The 14,710-nt window shown below is 40.2% G+C and overlaps 1 protein-coding gene across 1 annotated transcript in view; it reads left to right on the plus strand.

The window, feature by feature from the left end:
* Positions 1-14,710, plus strand: part of RPH3A (rabphilin 3A) — a 267,877-nt gene that overhangs the window by 216,058 nt on the left and 37,109 nt on the right. Inside the window, exons 12-14 of the mRNA XM_088449094.1 lie at positions 811-890; positions 13,023-13,097; positions 13,827-13,936. Of these exons, the coding sequence (XP_088305220.1) occupies positions 811-890; positions 13,023-13,097; positions 13,827-13,936 (265 nt within the window). The remainder of the gene's footprint in view (positions 1-810; positions 891-13,022; positions 13,098-13,826; positions 13,937-14,710) is intronic.

Consider the following 14,710-nt stretch of genomic DNA (forward strand, 5'->3'; position numbering starts at 1 on the left):
GGGTATTTGCGGTAAAGATTACCTGCAACCATATTTTTCCCAATTGGATAGCACGGGAATCGGGAGCGTGCATGCCCGTGTTAATGAAAAAATGGATGTGATGGCCGTGGTACTTTTTACTGCAGGAATCACGCACCTAATTGGATATGCCCCTTAGAGTATATTATATTATATAATATTTTTCTTTATAATCTAGGAAGTCATGTCCTACAGTGTCATGATGATATACAAATATTTTACTGCTCAGCTTCGTTGGAGTTCCTGCATGCAAATATATTTCTATTTTCCTTAATTTCATGTCATCATGTGCAGCTGCCACATTTACTGATTGCAAGTAGGATGAACAATCAGTAGTAATGATCTGCTGTTTCCATTTCTTGTTGAGTAGACAAACAGGGAAGGAAAAACTATGGTAAACACTGGCGTTTACAGAACAGGGCACAGAGTGAAGGAGAGTATGTTTTTTTTTTTATAGCTACTAAGCGAAATGCTTCATTAAGTTAGTTTCTCTTTTGGAGAACAATTGTCGCAGATGACAAACTGTTTATTAATGGACCATAAAGAATTTGGCTCATTTCCTTGTGACTAAGCAAACTCTATTGTTGATTTCCATTCATTCACAAAATAATGCATTACAGTTCCCTGTACTATTTGTGAACAAAAGAAAAGTACATATGTAAGTTCTATGTACATTCATATCATTGTACACTATGTGCCCAGAGTGATATAATTATTGCTTACCTCTACTTACTAATATTTTCTACACATTAGTGATTTTAAACAAGACCTGTGTTTTTGTTTGTTATACAGCCACATTAGGAGCTTTGGAGTTCAGTCTGTTATTTGACCAAGCCAATAACTCTCTTCAATGCTCCATTATCAAAGCTAAGGTAAGTGTTTCATATATATTACATACTATTGAAATCGTTTGCTGTGTGGCTAGAAACAGAGGTTACGTCTATTCTCTGTGCGCTATAAGTCTCATTACACATAACGTGTTAGTGCCGTGTGACTCTGTAGCGTTGTAGTTACTGGACAGGACGTCTACTGTAAATGTACACATTTAAATACCATATTGATAACTGAGGTTTTTAGATGGGTTAAGAAGGGAGAGGTCGGTCTCTCACGTAGGCATAAATGTGGATAATTCCTCTTGGTGACAATTTCATAGCAGTGGAAGGAGATCACAGTTCTACTACTGGGGTCTTTTTTGACATTTGAGTTACAAACATGTTTAAGGAGATAGTGAAACCATAAGAGAAGTTTATGCTTAGGATATTACAGATGTGTCCTCTTACATTCAGCCTCAATACACCATGCGACGTGAGATGCCTGGGGTGAGTCAGCCGCCAGGTCCAGTGTGAATCTGCTGGCGGTGAGTGTCTTTTTCACCTGAAAAAGTTATAAGGGACTTGGCACACCGAGAGGGCCAATTTGGCGTGACTGCAGCAACAGTGCTTGGGGACCCATCTTTAAGTTATGTAGGCTCAAGCCACTGATGACAGAATGCTGCACATATTTTATGTTTTTATCCCAAATGAAAATTCTCAATTGTTCTTTGGAATATCCCAAAGAGAATGTCTCTGAGAGTATTTATAGAACCTTCACATAACAAATCAATTGCATTTTCAATATCCAGACTAAGCCAATGGAATATAGTTTATTTTGCTTCTTGTGCTGTATTATTGTATTACATTAAGGAACAATTTTAATTTAATGCCTGACTAGTAAGGGAAGGGGAAGATATATGTAATCATGAGACTTACCCACAGGATAGCATTCAACACTTCTGCTGTGCCATAAAGAATACAGTATTTCCTTTAGCATGCTAGAGATATGAGGTCATTTCAAGTGAGGATAATCTAAATCTGCAATCTAATATCTTTAGTAAGTAGAATAGATTGGATTATCTCTTAAGATTTTAAGAATGCAATGATCTGTCAGGGACTTGGTAATTAATAAACATGTAACACATTTGGGCTTTGACTGGTTGGGGTTGGAATGGAAGTAGAGGGAGAAATTCCTAACCCAGAGGTTCCCAAACATGGTCCTCAAGGCCCCCAACAGTTCAGGTTTTGGAGATATCCATGGTTGAGCACAGGTGGCTAAATCAAATTTATTGAGGTACTAATTAAGTCACCTGTGCTCAACCATGGATATCTCTAAAACCTGCACTGTTGTAGCCTTGAGGACTGAGTTTGGGAACCTCTGCCCTAACCAGTTGGAGACATGGCTCCTTGTTTACTAAAGCTGGGTACACACTATACCACAGGTTTTCAAAGTCAGTCCTCAGGACCCCAAACAGTGCAAGTTTTCCAGGTTTCCTCACAGAATCACAAGTGAAATAATTAGCTTCACCTGTGGATCCTTTAAAATATGTCAGTGAGTAATTAACACAGAGTTATGTTATTTTTCAACAACAAGGATCGCAAATAGTTGTAAAAAGAATCAATTTAATAAAAATGTATACATATACATACTGTACAAGTCCTAAAAATATTTTTCAACAATGTATAATACCACGAGATATACCCTAATACATCCTGTCATCACTTTTAAATCTTTATCTCCAATAATATTGGTGTATAAAAAGTGCAAATAAGAAAGAAAGAGTCCGTCTTGCAAAATAGCCCAATTAGGGGCAACCAATTTGTGTCCTTGAATCAGTGTTTACATAGCCAAGAATATATATACTCTTGTCTCCAAGATATATTGCCAGGGTCATCGCACTTAAGTCCACCTCCCTTTTAACTTGATGTCAAACACGGAATCCAGATGATCAGCCCACTGAGTATAGCGGTGTCACAAAACAAACATAGTCCTGAGAGGAGTGTTTTCCTTCATCTCCTTAGTCTTACCACACTCTTCTTAGAATGTACTGGGCTGTATTATCCCCGCTACTAATTACACTCATTTTTGCCTTCTGAATAAACCACTGCTCTTAATAGCGGAGAAACGTGTTAAGAACAGGGAAATCCTGCCTGCCTGCAGCTGCTTGAAAGATCCTTGTAGCCGCTTCTAAGATCAATCTGTCTACCAGCTGGAGAAATTGAGACCGTTCAGAACACTCCCTCCCGGGGAACGACCCTGCCCTATGTTACCAGCTTGCTCTCCACAACGGAAAGAGCGGGGATAATACAGACCAAGTACATTCTAATAAGGGCGCCGTAAGACTAAGGAAAGGGAGGAAAACACTCCTCTCAGTACTATGAAAAAACAGGAAGAGAAAAAAACCAGCACTAGAACATTATATAATAATACTGGATGGATGGTTATGAAATGTAAAAAAGTACCAATTGGTGATTTTTTAGCTAATATTAGCACTTAAAAGAATGCAATAGAAATCTACATTCATATAAACACATGTAAAATGTATCAATATACAAACAAACATTTAAGAGCAACATAAACACAAATTGATGGGTTGTATATATCCACCAGGGACCACTGTTGGGTAGGTAGGCACAAATGAAACTCTCTCTAAATAATCCCACAAGAGTCAATGGTTGCAACCCCACACAGGCAATAGGTGGCTGTTGATAAATAGGAAGTTTTGTTATATCCCACTCAGGGGAATTGCAAACTGAGCCACAACAATTTGAAAGATAGCAACACAACTTTACCAGTTCTTGGCTAAGATAGCTGTGTGGGAAATCCAGCATCCAGCGGAGGTGAAAATCTGGGCTGAAGCACATTACAAGGAAGCGTCCACGGCTGCAGGGGTAAATCCAAGACTTGTATCAGGGAGGAGAGTGTGTACCAATAGTTTCCAAAAGCCCAAAGGTCCAAGTATCATAAGGTGGAGTCTCAATGCATTTCGCTGGGCAATGACCGCTCAGCTTCATCAGGAGTATGGAGTGTGGGTCAGAAAGTAGCTCTTAAATGTTTGTTTGTATATTGATACATTTTACATGTGTTTATATGAATGTCCATTTCTATTGCATTCTTTTAAGTGCTAATATTAGCTAATAAATCACAAATTGGTACTTTTTTACATTTCATAACCATCCATCCAGTATTATTATATAATGTTCTAGCACTGGTTTTTTTCTCTTTCTGTTTTTTCATCTATACATAGGGAGTGACAACCCCTCTACCAGCAGCTCTCGTGATAGCGTGTCACATCCTTTCCTACCTCTCAATACAAAAATGGCAAAAATGAGTGTAATTAGTAGCGGGGATAATACAGCCCAGTACATTCTAAGAAGAGTGTGGTAAGACTAAGGAGATGAAGGAAAACACTCCTCTCAGGACTATGTTTGTTTTGTGACACCGCTATACCTAGTGGGCTGATGATCTGGATTCCGTTTTTGACATCAAGTTAAAAGGGAGGTGGTGTTATGCGCGATATCTGGCAATATAGCTTGTAGACAAGGGTATATATGTTCTCAGCTATGTAAACACTGATTCAAGGACACAAATTGGTTGCCCCTAATTGGACTTTTTCTTGCAAGGTGGATTCTTTCTTTCTTTTTTGCAATTTTTTTACCACAACATATTTTTGGAGATAAAGATTTGAAGTGATGACAGGTGCAGGGGTATTCAATGTGTGGCTCTCCAGATGTTGTAGAACTACACATCCCAGCATGCACTGCCACAGGTTTGCTGTAAGGGCATGCTGGGATGTGTATTTCTACAGCATCTGGAGGGCCACACGTTGAATACCCCTGTATTAGAGTATATCTTGTGGTATTATACATTGTTGCAAAATATTTTTAGGACTTGTATGTATACAGATGTGTCCACATACATCTATCCTCCGTGCGCTACAAGTCGTGCCGCACATAACGCAGGAGCTCCGTTTGACTTAGCAGCACCTAGCGTGTTTTCGTGCAACTTTTTACCTTCAAATGCATCTTATTCGCACAATGATGCACAGCTTCTGCTGACTAAAATGATATGCAGCATGCCTATGTTCTGTGTGCGACTGCGGGTGTATCTGCATGCAAAACGCTGCGTTAAAGTGTCAGCACCTGTATCACTGTAACGCAGCATTTCGCATGCAGATACACCCGCACTCACTTACAGAACATAGGCATGCTGCATATCATTTTAATCAGGAAAAGCTGCTTGTGCTATCCATTCGCATCGCTGTGTGAATAAAACTCATTTGAAGGTAAAAAGTCACACAACAGATGCTCTGCGCTACCAAGTCACGCCACGGCATGGTGCGACTAGAAGGGCTGTTGAACGCGCAAGGAGGCTAGATGTATGAGGACCCATCTGTATATATACATTTTTATTAAATTGATTCTTTTTACCACTATTTGCTCTCCTTGTTGTTGGAAAATAACATAACTCTGTAATACTCTATAGGAGCAGCAAAGAATTCTTATTTATGCAAAAAGGAAGTATTTTAAATTATTTTTATTTGTAGATTGAAGTGTTTATGCGCCTGAATTTTATTTGATTTGGTTGAGTAATTAATACACCTGTGCAGCTGCTAGGTGACGTGGAAAACATGAACTGTTTGGGGTTCTGAGGGCCGAGTTTGAGAACCACTGCACTATATATTGGCCGATCTTACGATCCGCGACGGATCGCAATGACCAACATATAGGGCCAAATGTAATAGGGTGAGAGTTTAGAAAATGTGAGAGTTTAGCAGTAAACTCTCACATTAGTCGAGATTTATCTTCAAAATGGGAAAACATCTGGATGAGATTTTAAATCGTGAGAGTTTTCTGTCTAAAAAAACATGCAAGTTCGCTCTGTTACTTTGTTTTTGGACTCTATTACATTGGCAAAGTTTAAAAAGTGTCAGAAACTCTCACTTTTCTAAACTCTCACCCTATTACATTTGGCCCATAGTGTGTGTACGGACAAAACCACCCAGTTCATCATTTCATGAATTTGGTGGTTGCATCGTCCCATCTGATGTGCTGGGATGATGTGATGGACGAGGCAGTGCTGTTACATGAAGCTTGTAATGATAGATTGCATCGTCATACAGCGGATTGTGCAGTGTGTTCTGCGATCTGATATATTGTTACATCGCATTGCTGGGTAACACCATTGTACATGTTTGTACCCTGCATTATGTTGTAAATGTTTGGGAGTGGAGTTGGGGATAATATCTGCCTAGTTGATCCTTTATAACAAGTAGGCTGTATTACAAAGTTAAAATCTTCAGGATTAAACTGGCGCCATGAACCTTAAAAGAAATAAAGCAATACAATCTGTTATTGCTTCCCAAGACTTTACTGAGAGACTTTTGCCTCATCTTACCTCATTATAATTATCACAACAGGCCACCATATACGTACTTCCATATTTCAGCAATTGTAAGATTGTTTAACTAAGCCATGGCGTGATTGTCCTCCAGACTTTGAACGCATTGTGTAGTATATTTTCATCTCGGCATTCCAGACTCACAGTGCTTGTTCATGTATACCGGTTTTGTATTTGAAGCTGTTGGTCATTAAACAGAAAGTGAACTGGATCTGAATAGCTGTGATAGTAGCATTTGATGATCATGGTCAGGACGCTTTATAACAACCAACCTGTTATGATAACTGACAGAGCTGGGCGGTGTGATAGCGTAATTGTATGGCTGGAAGCACTACTGCTGTCAGTCTCAGGGTTTATGAATAACAAGGGAGGATAGATGGAAGTAGATTTTGTCAAACGTGCTTTTAGATGCTGGTATTAGGGTTATTGTAGTGTAAAGATGAGAAGTTAAATGACATGGCAGTATGATGTGAATGGATAAAGTAGGCAAGGGACAAATTTCCTCTAATAGGGCCCACACTCACTCCACTGGAAGAACTGGAGAACAAACCTTGTTTTGTTTTTTCTTATTTTATTGAATTTAATTAAAAATTCTTAGTCGCAACCAAACTATGAAGGTGAGAGGAACATTTATGGGCCTCAAAATATCCCAAAGTGAGCATGCTATAACTAGTTTGCCCATTCTCTTTACTGATGTCTAATATCCACTAGTTGTCTTATGCAATCTGGCTGGTTGGATTGAAAACCTGGTAATCTATGGGAGTAAATAACAATAGAAATTTGCTCCCAAACACTAGAAAACAGACAAGATTTTCCTTCCCACCAGACAGATTGGACAGATATCTCACAGATAATTGCAGAGTGTATGCCCAGCATTAGATTGGAGATATCATGAAGAAGACTTTCCCTATTTTTTCTATGGGATGTTGTTATTATCCCGGCTGTCAGGATGCCGGTGTCAGAATCCTGACACCAGTCAGAATCCTGGCACCAGCATCCTGACAGTAAGTATGGGGGTTAGGGGAAGGGGTTAGTCTTAGGCACTAAGGGTAGGGTTACTGTTAGGCACTAGGGGGAGGGTTAGTGTTGGACACTAGGGGGAGGTGTAGTGTTAGGCACTAGGGGGAGGGTTAGTGTTAGGCACTAGGGGGAGGGTTAGTGTTAGGCACCAGGGGGAGGGTTAGTGTTAGGCACTAGGGGGAAGGTTAGTGTTAGGCACTAGGGGGAGGGTTAGTGTTAGGCACTAGGGGGAGGGTTAGTGTTAGGTACTAGGGGGAGGGTTAAGGTTAGGCTGTGGGGGGTTAGGTTTAAGCTAAGGGGTGGGGGGAGGTTTACGCTAAAGGGGGAAGGTTAGGTTTAGGCTTCGGGGAGGGAGGGTTAGGTGTAGGGGAAGAGTAGTATACTTATCTCCTTCTGTTAAAATTGTGACCCAGTCGGGATGATGACGTCAAGATTCTGACCGCCGGCATCCCGTACCTTACCCCTTTCTACTCTCATACATACATATTCATCTGCCTACTACATTTCTTTATACATGTTTTGTTTTCCCTACCATCAGAAGTTGTTGAATATTGTGGCTTTTTACAAATAAACAGTTTTGATGATTGTTCTAATAGGGTTAGCTTCCTCATGAACAGCTGTATAGTTATGCCATTAGGCCAGTGGTTCCCAAACTTTTTTGAATCACGGCGCCCTAGTGCATCTGAATTGTATTCACGGCACCCCTAAGCCAAAAGTTTGTTATTGAGAAATTCTGAAAAAAAGTAGTAAAGTGAAGTAAATTGTGCTGACCTGTCATCCTTTGTTTATTTAGTGGTGGACAGGTTTGTGCTTCAGTTTGTGCACATATTTACATTATATTGACCATAAAGAATTTGATTTGATGCTGGACCACCAACCTGAGGGGAATGTATGAAATACCGCCAGCCGCATGGTTAGATTCCCGGCAGCGGCAGCCCGACAGATGAACAGATTCTGGCAGCGGCAGCCCGACAGCGCTGGAAATCCCGATTGTCCTAAGGTAAGTAATAACTAACCTAACCTAACCCCCCTAACCCTAACCCTCCTTAGGGGTGCCTAACCCTAACCTCCCCCCAAGTGCCTAACCCTAATCCCCCCTGTAAGTGCCTAACCCTAACTCCCCCTTCCCCGCTGCCTAACCCTAAGTCCGCCCGGGGGTGCCTAACCCTAAGCCTCCCTCCCCCTAGCCTAACCCTAACCCTCCCGGGGGGGTGCCTAACCCTAAGTCCCCCCCGGGAGCCCTAAACCTAACCCCCCCCCGCGGCTGTCTGCTCGCGGCGCCTGGCATCCCTTCTATCGGGATGCCGGGCGCCTGTCTCCCGGCGTCGGGAAAATGACAGGCGTCTAGATATAGATGCCTGTCATTTAACCCACACCGGTATAAAGCAGTCGGGAAGCCGGCTGTCGGGATCACGTCAGCCAGTTTCCCGATTGCATCCCACCTGAGGCACCCCTGCAAGTGTCCAAAGGCACTCCAGGGTGCCACGGCGCACAGTTTGGGAACCACTGCATTAGGCTATAAGCATAGCTGCCATCAGTGATGTACAGGGTTGCAGCACTCGGCTGCGATCATTGGCTCCATCAGCCCCGAGAGCCCATTCCACCCTCGCTAGTGACAATGTTGCTCAGCACAGCACAGGTCAGCAGATTCAGCCTCATGTATCAGATCCATGAAGTATGTATTCTCTAGTCTACAAGATGAGTATAAGTGATACTGAACCCTTTACATTTGATTTTTACTGGTTACTTGATTTAGGAAGATCATCATATGACCATTGCAACTTTAAGATAACATATAGTATCTTATCTCCATATTGGATTATTTATATCTTATAAGTGCCATAAATAAATCAGGGTCATGAAAAGTTTGGTAGCAATAGGAACAGTGCTTCATTTGTAAAATGGAAATAAAAGAGTACAAAGGAAAAATGGGGTACATGTGGTAGCATGCGGGGAGGTCTTGGTGCATGTGTGGAGGGCTAATGGGTATGTAAGGGGCGTACGGAGAGGTCTTGGTGCATGTCTAGAGGGCTGATGGGTATGTAAGGGGCGTACGGAGAGGTTGGAGATAATGTTTGGCTAAAATATTCAAATAAGATTGATTTATATGATGATGATGTTTTCATAACTGTGCTGTATATATAAATGATGAAATATTGAAGTCTTGTTCATGCTACATTACCAATCGTTATGTAAGTAAGATGGGCTGCATATTTCAACAATAGATGAGGAGGTGGAAATGGAAAAGAGTGGGTGGGGGGAGAAAATAAAGAAGTGGGGGAGACAAGCCAGTTTCATTTGCACTGGGCCCTACACTTTCTAATGACAGCTGCGGCTGTAAGTAGGTGCCATCCATTATACTAGTGTTGAGAGATGTCCGTATATTCAAAACTGTCTAATTGTTCTAAGCGCTATGTTCAGTTACTCCTATCCTGGTGTTCACAATTAAAGGCAGAAAATAATAAGAACAGTAAAGATCAATGAAACAATTCATTCTGTTCAAAGTACAGGTTAGGTCTCCCATATCCAAATATTCTGTGATACGGAATTATTTTGGCATGACTGAGATTATGAAACCTTTGATTTATGATGGTTCAATGTACACAAACTTTGTCTAAGGCACAAATTATTAAAAATATTGTATAAAATGACCTTCAGACTTTGTGTATAAGGTGTATATGAAACATAAGTGAATTTTATGTTTGTACACAAACTTTGAGCCGCAAAATTATTGAAAATATTGTATAAAATTACCTGCAAGCTGTGTGTATAAGGTGTATATAACATATAAATGCATTCTGTGTGTCTATTTGGGTCCCATTCGCAAGATATTTCATTATGATATGCAAATATTCCAAAATACGGAATATTCCGTTATCCAAATTACCCCTGGTCCCAAGCATTTTGGATATCGGAGACTCAACCTGTATTACACACAATTAAAAGAAGTCTTACAAACTAGCAAGGCATTTGCTAGAAATAAACACTGTTAATTTCTTCATCCACATATTCTGTATATATTGCAAACAGTAATTCAACAAAAATAGAAGCCAATTTTTTCCAAATAATAAATCTGCCTAAATTAGCTCAGCAGATTTCTGAGTCTTATTATTAGCACATTTTCTTTACTAAAATAGAGTAATTAACCATGGTACAGATCTCACAAAATAGTCTCTGGATATTTGGACCACCCACCTTCAACACCAAGTAAGCCTGTGTCAGGAACATGTACAAGTGTTATCTGCAACTTGTGACAATGTATTCAACTTATTTTGTTTCCTGTCATGTGGTCGTGTCTCATCATTGTGTGAGAGGCGTTTTCTGTCTTGAGCAAAGGAGAATAGAAAAGGGAATTCTTGAGTGTTATTGACTTTTTCAGGATTTTTATGCAGAACAAAGTTTGTAGTACTAATGATGACTGACTGACACACTTGTGTTGTAGCAGAACTGCAGGAAGCCACCAGTGTTGAAGTTTCATGTCTCTACTCTCTTCACTTCTCCTCAAGATTTGCTTATTAAAATTTCCAGCTGTTGCATAATATTTGCCAAAAGGCAAAAGGACATTTTGCTGGTGACAATGGGTATTGTTTGGATTGTGAATATTGTAGGATATGCTTGTGCTATGCCTTATATATTAAGGGTGTTAATTTGTATATCTATATATATATATATATATATACCTATATATGTGTGTGCGTGTGTGTATATATGTATATATATATATATATATATATATATATATACCTCCAAAACACAAATGGCACTAGGACAATGGTATAAAGTATAACAGCTTGTATTGCAGATTCTACAATACAAGCTGTTATACTTTATACCAGTGTCCTAGTGTCGTTTGTGTTTTGGAGGTGTATGATATTGGATTCTAGCACAGGGTCAAATTGTCAGAGTGCCGGCAGAACTGTGGATATATATATAATTATATATGTATATATATATTAGCACTTTTGTCCCAACTTACCAGAAGTAGGTAGGGAATTGTTTCCCCATTCACCATGGTGAGTGCGGTCACCAGGTTCAGGTGCCTCTGATGCCTGTGGCAATTGAAGGGATATTTTTGGCAGAGGGTAGGTGAGTTTGGGGTGGACTAGCACTAAAGAAGCTCTAGACATGCTCCCGGAGGTGTGACCATGCCCATTGTGATATGGCCATGCCCCTGACATAATGACATTTTGGAGGAAGTGTGATCATTTTGTAGTTTAGTGACTTTCAATCATGGGTATTATGCACAATGCGCACCATAGAAATGTTAAAACGCCTATGAGGCATTGGAGGAGAGATAAGACTTTAATGGACATAAAGCACTCCCTAACACCAACCCTTAATACATCTTAAATCTCCTCTTCCTCATGCCTTTTTAGATCTACCACTGATTTACATCTCATCTCTGATCACCACCTCTCACTCGTGTCTACAAGACATCCCTGTGCTATTACCCATTTATGGAGTTCCCTATAATGCCCTTGCCCATATCTATTAAATCTTGTTACGCTTTTGGAAACGCCTGTCCTACATTATTCCTATAATACCATAATCTGAGCCGGGGTTGTAGAAGGAGATGCAAAGATTTCCTATTCATGAAAGGCAGAAGTGGATCTAAGCTGCCGATACAGAGATGTACTCTCTCAACCAGCTCCATAGCTGAGAACACAGAACAAACATAGGACTGGCTATATTAAGTCATTGTAGAGTGATGGTGTGAGAGTGTTTCTTTATGTGTTCTTTTTGTGACACTTACTGCACTGTCATGTTGTTTATAAAGTTTCTAAATAAACCAGAAAAACACCTAGTAGCTGATAGTTGAGTTGATGTGCATTGCTGCACTGTAATGCTGGTCTAAACGAAGGAGGGAGATGATCTGACCAATTGGGTAAAGTGGCTGAGAGGTGTAACAATAATTGCCATGCCTCCATACACTGCACAAGGTGTGGGCACAATCTCCACATCACAGCATGGAATTGGCAGAATGACTGTCAGTTTTTCTGCCATTTTCAAGTAATGAGCGATTATAATTCATGGACATACACTGAAGGATAATCATTCACAACTGTAGTGCAATGGTCGGATCTGAGCTATTATCATTCAGTGTATGGCCAGCTTTAGAAGCAACTGATGAGGTTTGTTCTGCAATGAACACGTCAGGTCTGGACAATGTGCTGATTGACCTGTTGCTAACACTTTACAATCGATGTGCACTACTTTATAAAACAGTGCATGAGCGCAAAGATGTGTTTTTGGGGTTTTTTTTAACATGGGAACTCTCTCCAAAATTGCATTTTGAACAGGTGTGATGTCATTGCACCTGTTCTAATTTGTGACAGGTATGTTCCATAATGAAAGAGTTTGTTGAATGTTAGGCGGCCTCATCGGGCCCCCAATTATGAATGGGTACTGTACAAGAAAAAACATGCTGAAAATAGCTTTTTCACATGTGTAATTGGCCCATTAGTTATGGGGAATAGGCCCTTAGTCATACCTTCACAAATGGAGTACATAGGATGCAAAGCTCAAATCAGTTCAGAAGGACAGTAATCTTCTTGAACATAATTAGATTTTATACAGGCATGCATGGCTGGGGAGATGCAATCTTGAGAAGCTAATCTCAGCTAGCTGTTGGCAGCCCCAGTGCACTTATAAGTGTGTACAAACAAGTTGTAGCTTCCCCAGCTGTTGTAATTAATTCTGTACTGACTTAACACATATGTTAATTATCATTTTAAACTATTCATTCCTGCATATCCTTTTTTTTCTTCCAGGGGTTAAAGCCTATGGACTCAAATGGATTAGCCGATCCATATGTGAAGCTGCATCTGCTACCTGGGGCTAGTAAGGTAATGTAGGCAATGGAGAAAGAGAAGCATTCTGTGTTATTATGGCCGTTTGTCATTTGTGGATGTGTACATCTATTTACTTGATACGCTTAAAAAAGGGATAGAGGTACTTGTTATTAGCACATACCAGTTGGACATGGTTTGAGCACATCATCTTTCCCCACTGTACAGCACTGCTGAATATTGTGGCACCCTAGGATGATGATAATTATATTGAACTGGTAATGTGGTCTTCCCTGCATTTGGCGTCATATCACATCATCTGCAGGTGAGCTGCTGCTACTTTGGTATCAGGTGCTTGATCTGAATGCTCTTGTTGTATATTTAGGGGGAGATTCATTTGATAGCGGGGTTCCATCAGAAACTTACTCATTTCTGCTTGTATCTCCAGGGGGTGTGAGCAAGAATTAATAAGAGTTTACAGTCAGATAACCTGTATTACATTATTGCTCAAGGTTCTGAAGGAACCGCTAACTAAATCTACCCCTTAGTTTGTTTTCGGACTGTTTTATACACGGCATGTCAGATATTTATATTAATAATACAGTTTATTTATGCACTACACACAGTGGTTACTGTTTTTATTTTTACTAAATTTTTTTTGTTCTGTTACTGGGAGGCTACAACACAATAATTGTAATTATCTTATCCATGTGAAACTTATATAAAATGGTACTTATTGTAAATGCGAGAGTGCATGGTTTTCTTGATGTTTTATTTGGTTTTCAGGCAAACAAACTGCGCACTAAAACACTCAGAAACACTCGTAATCCAATATGGAATGAGACCCTCGTGTACCATGGAATCACGGATGAAGAGCTACAGAGGAAAACGCTGAGGCAAGAGGTTTTGTTTGATGCACAGTTGCAAATGTAATGTAAGATTACTAAAATCAGCATTAATCCTCTTTAAGCAAGAGAGGTATGCAAAGTATTGACTATATTGGCTAAATGGTCATCGCTCCAGTTAATGAGGATTTTGAAGACAGTTGGAGATCAGTACGTAGGCTGACTGGTCATTCTAGACTAGGGGTGGGCAATAAGCGGCCCCCCAGATATTGTAAAATTACACATCCCAGCATGCCCTGCCACAGTTTTGCAATTTGACCATGCAAAAAATGTTGCAATGCATGATGGGATTTGTAGTTCAACAACAGATGGAGGGCCGCTTATTGCCCACTCCTGTTCTAGACAGACTCAGGCTCCCTCAGAAATGTTGCTGTATCATTTCAACAATAACTAGGTTTCATGTACAGTATTTGTTATGGAAAATAATATTTGCAAGATTGCAACTATAACAACATAATTGATCCAGGGAAGTAATCTAATTGCCATTGATATTTCGCTTTGCCTTCCTTTGGCTCAGCACTGACAGAATTTAGAACAGATTGAACATGATAGAATGTTGTTTTTTTGTCACATCTTTATAATATGTAGATTATCGAGGTGCCTTTTACTTATACCTGTTTCCCCAGCTGGATTTTTTTCCCTTCTCTTCCTCTGCACTTGGGAGAACCATTCACCAGCTGTACCCTTTAGAGTTAGGCTGGGTGCACACCTTATGATGGTGCAATGCAGCGATGTGATGTAATGATGCTTCACGTCGCCGTACAC

Source organism: Taudactylus pleione, unplaced genomic scaffold (assembly GCF_031769625.1).
Source record: "Taudactylus pleione unplaced genomic scaffold, aTauple2 ptg000479l, whole genome shotgun sequence".
In the NCBI taxonomy this organism is placed as follows: domain Eukaryota; kingdom Metazoa; phylum Chordata; class Amphibia; order Anura; family Myobatrachidae; genus Taudactylus; species Taudactylus pleione.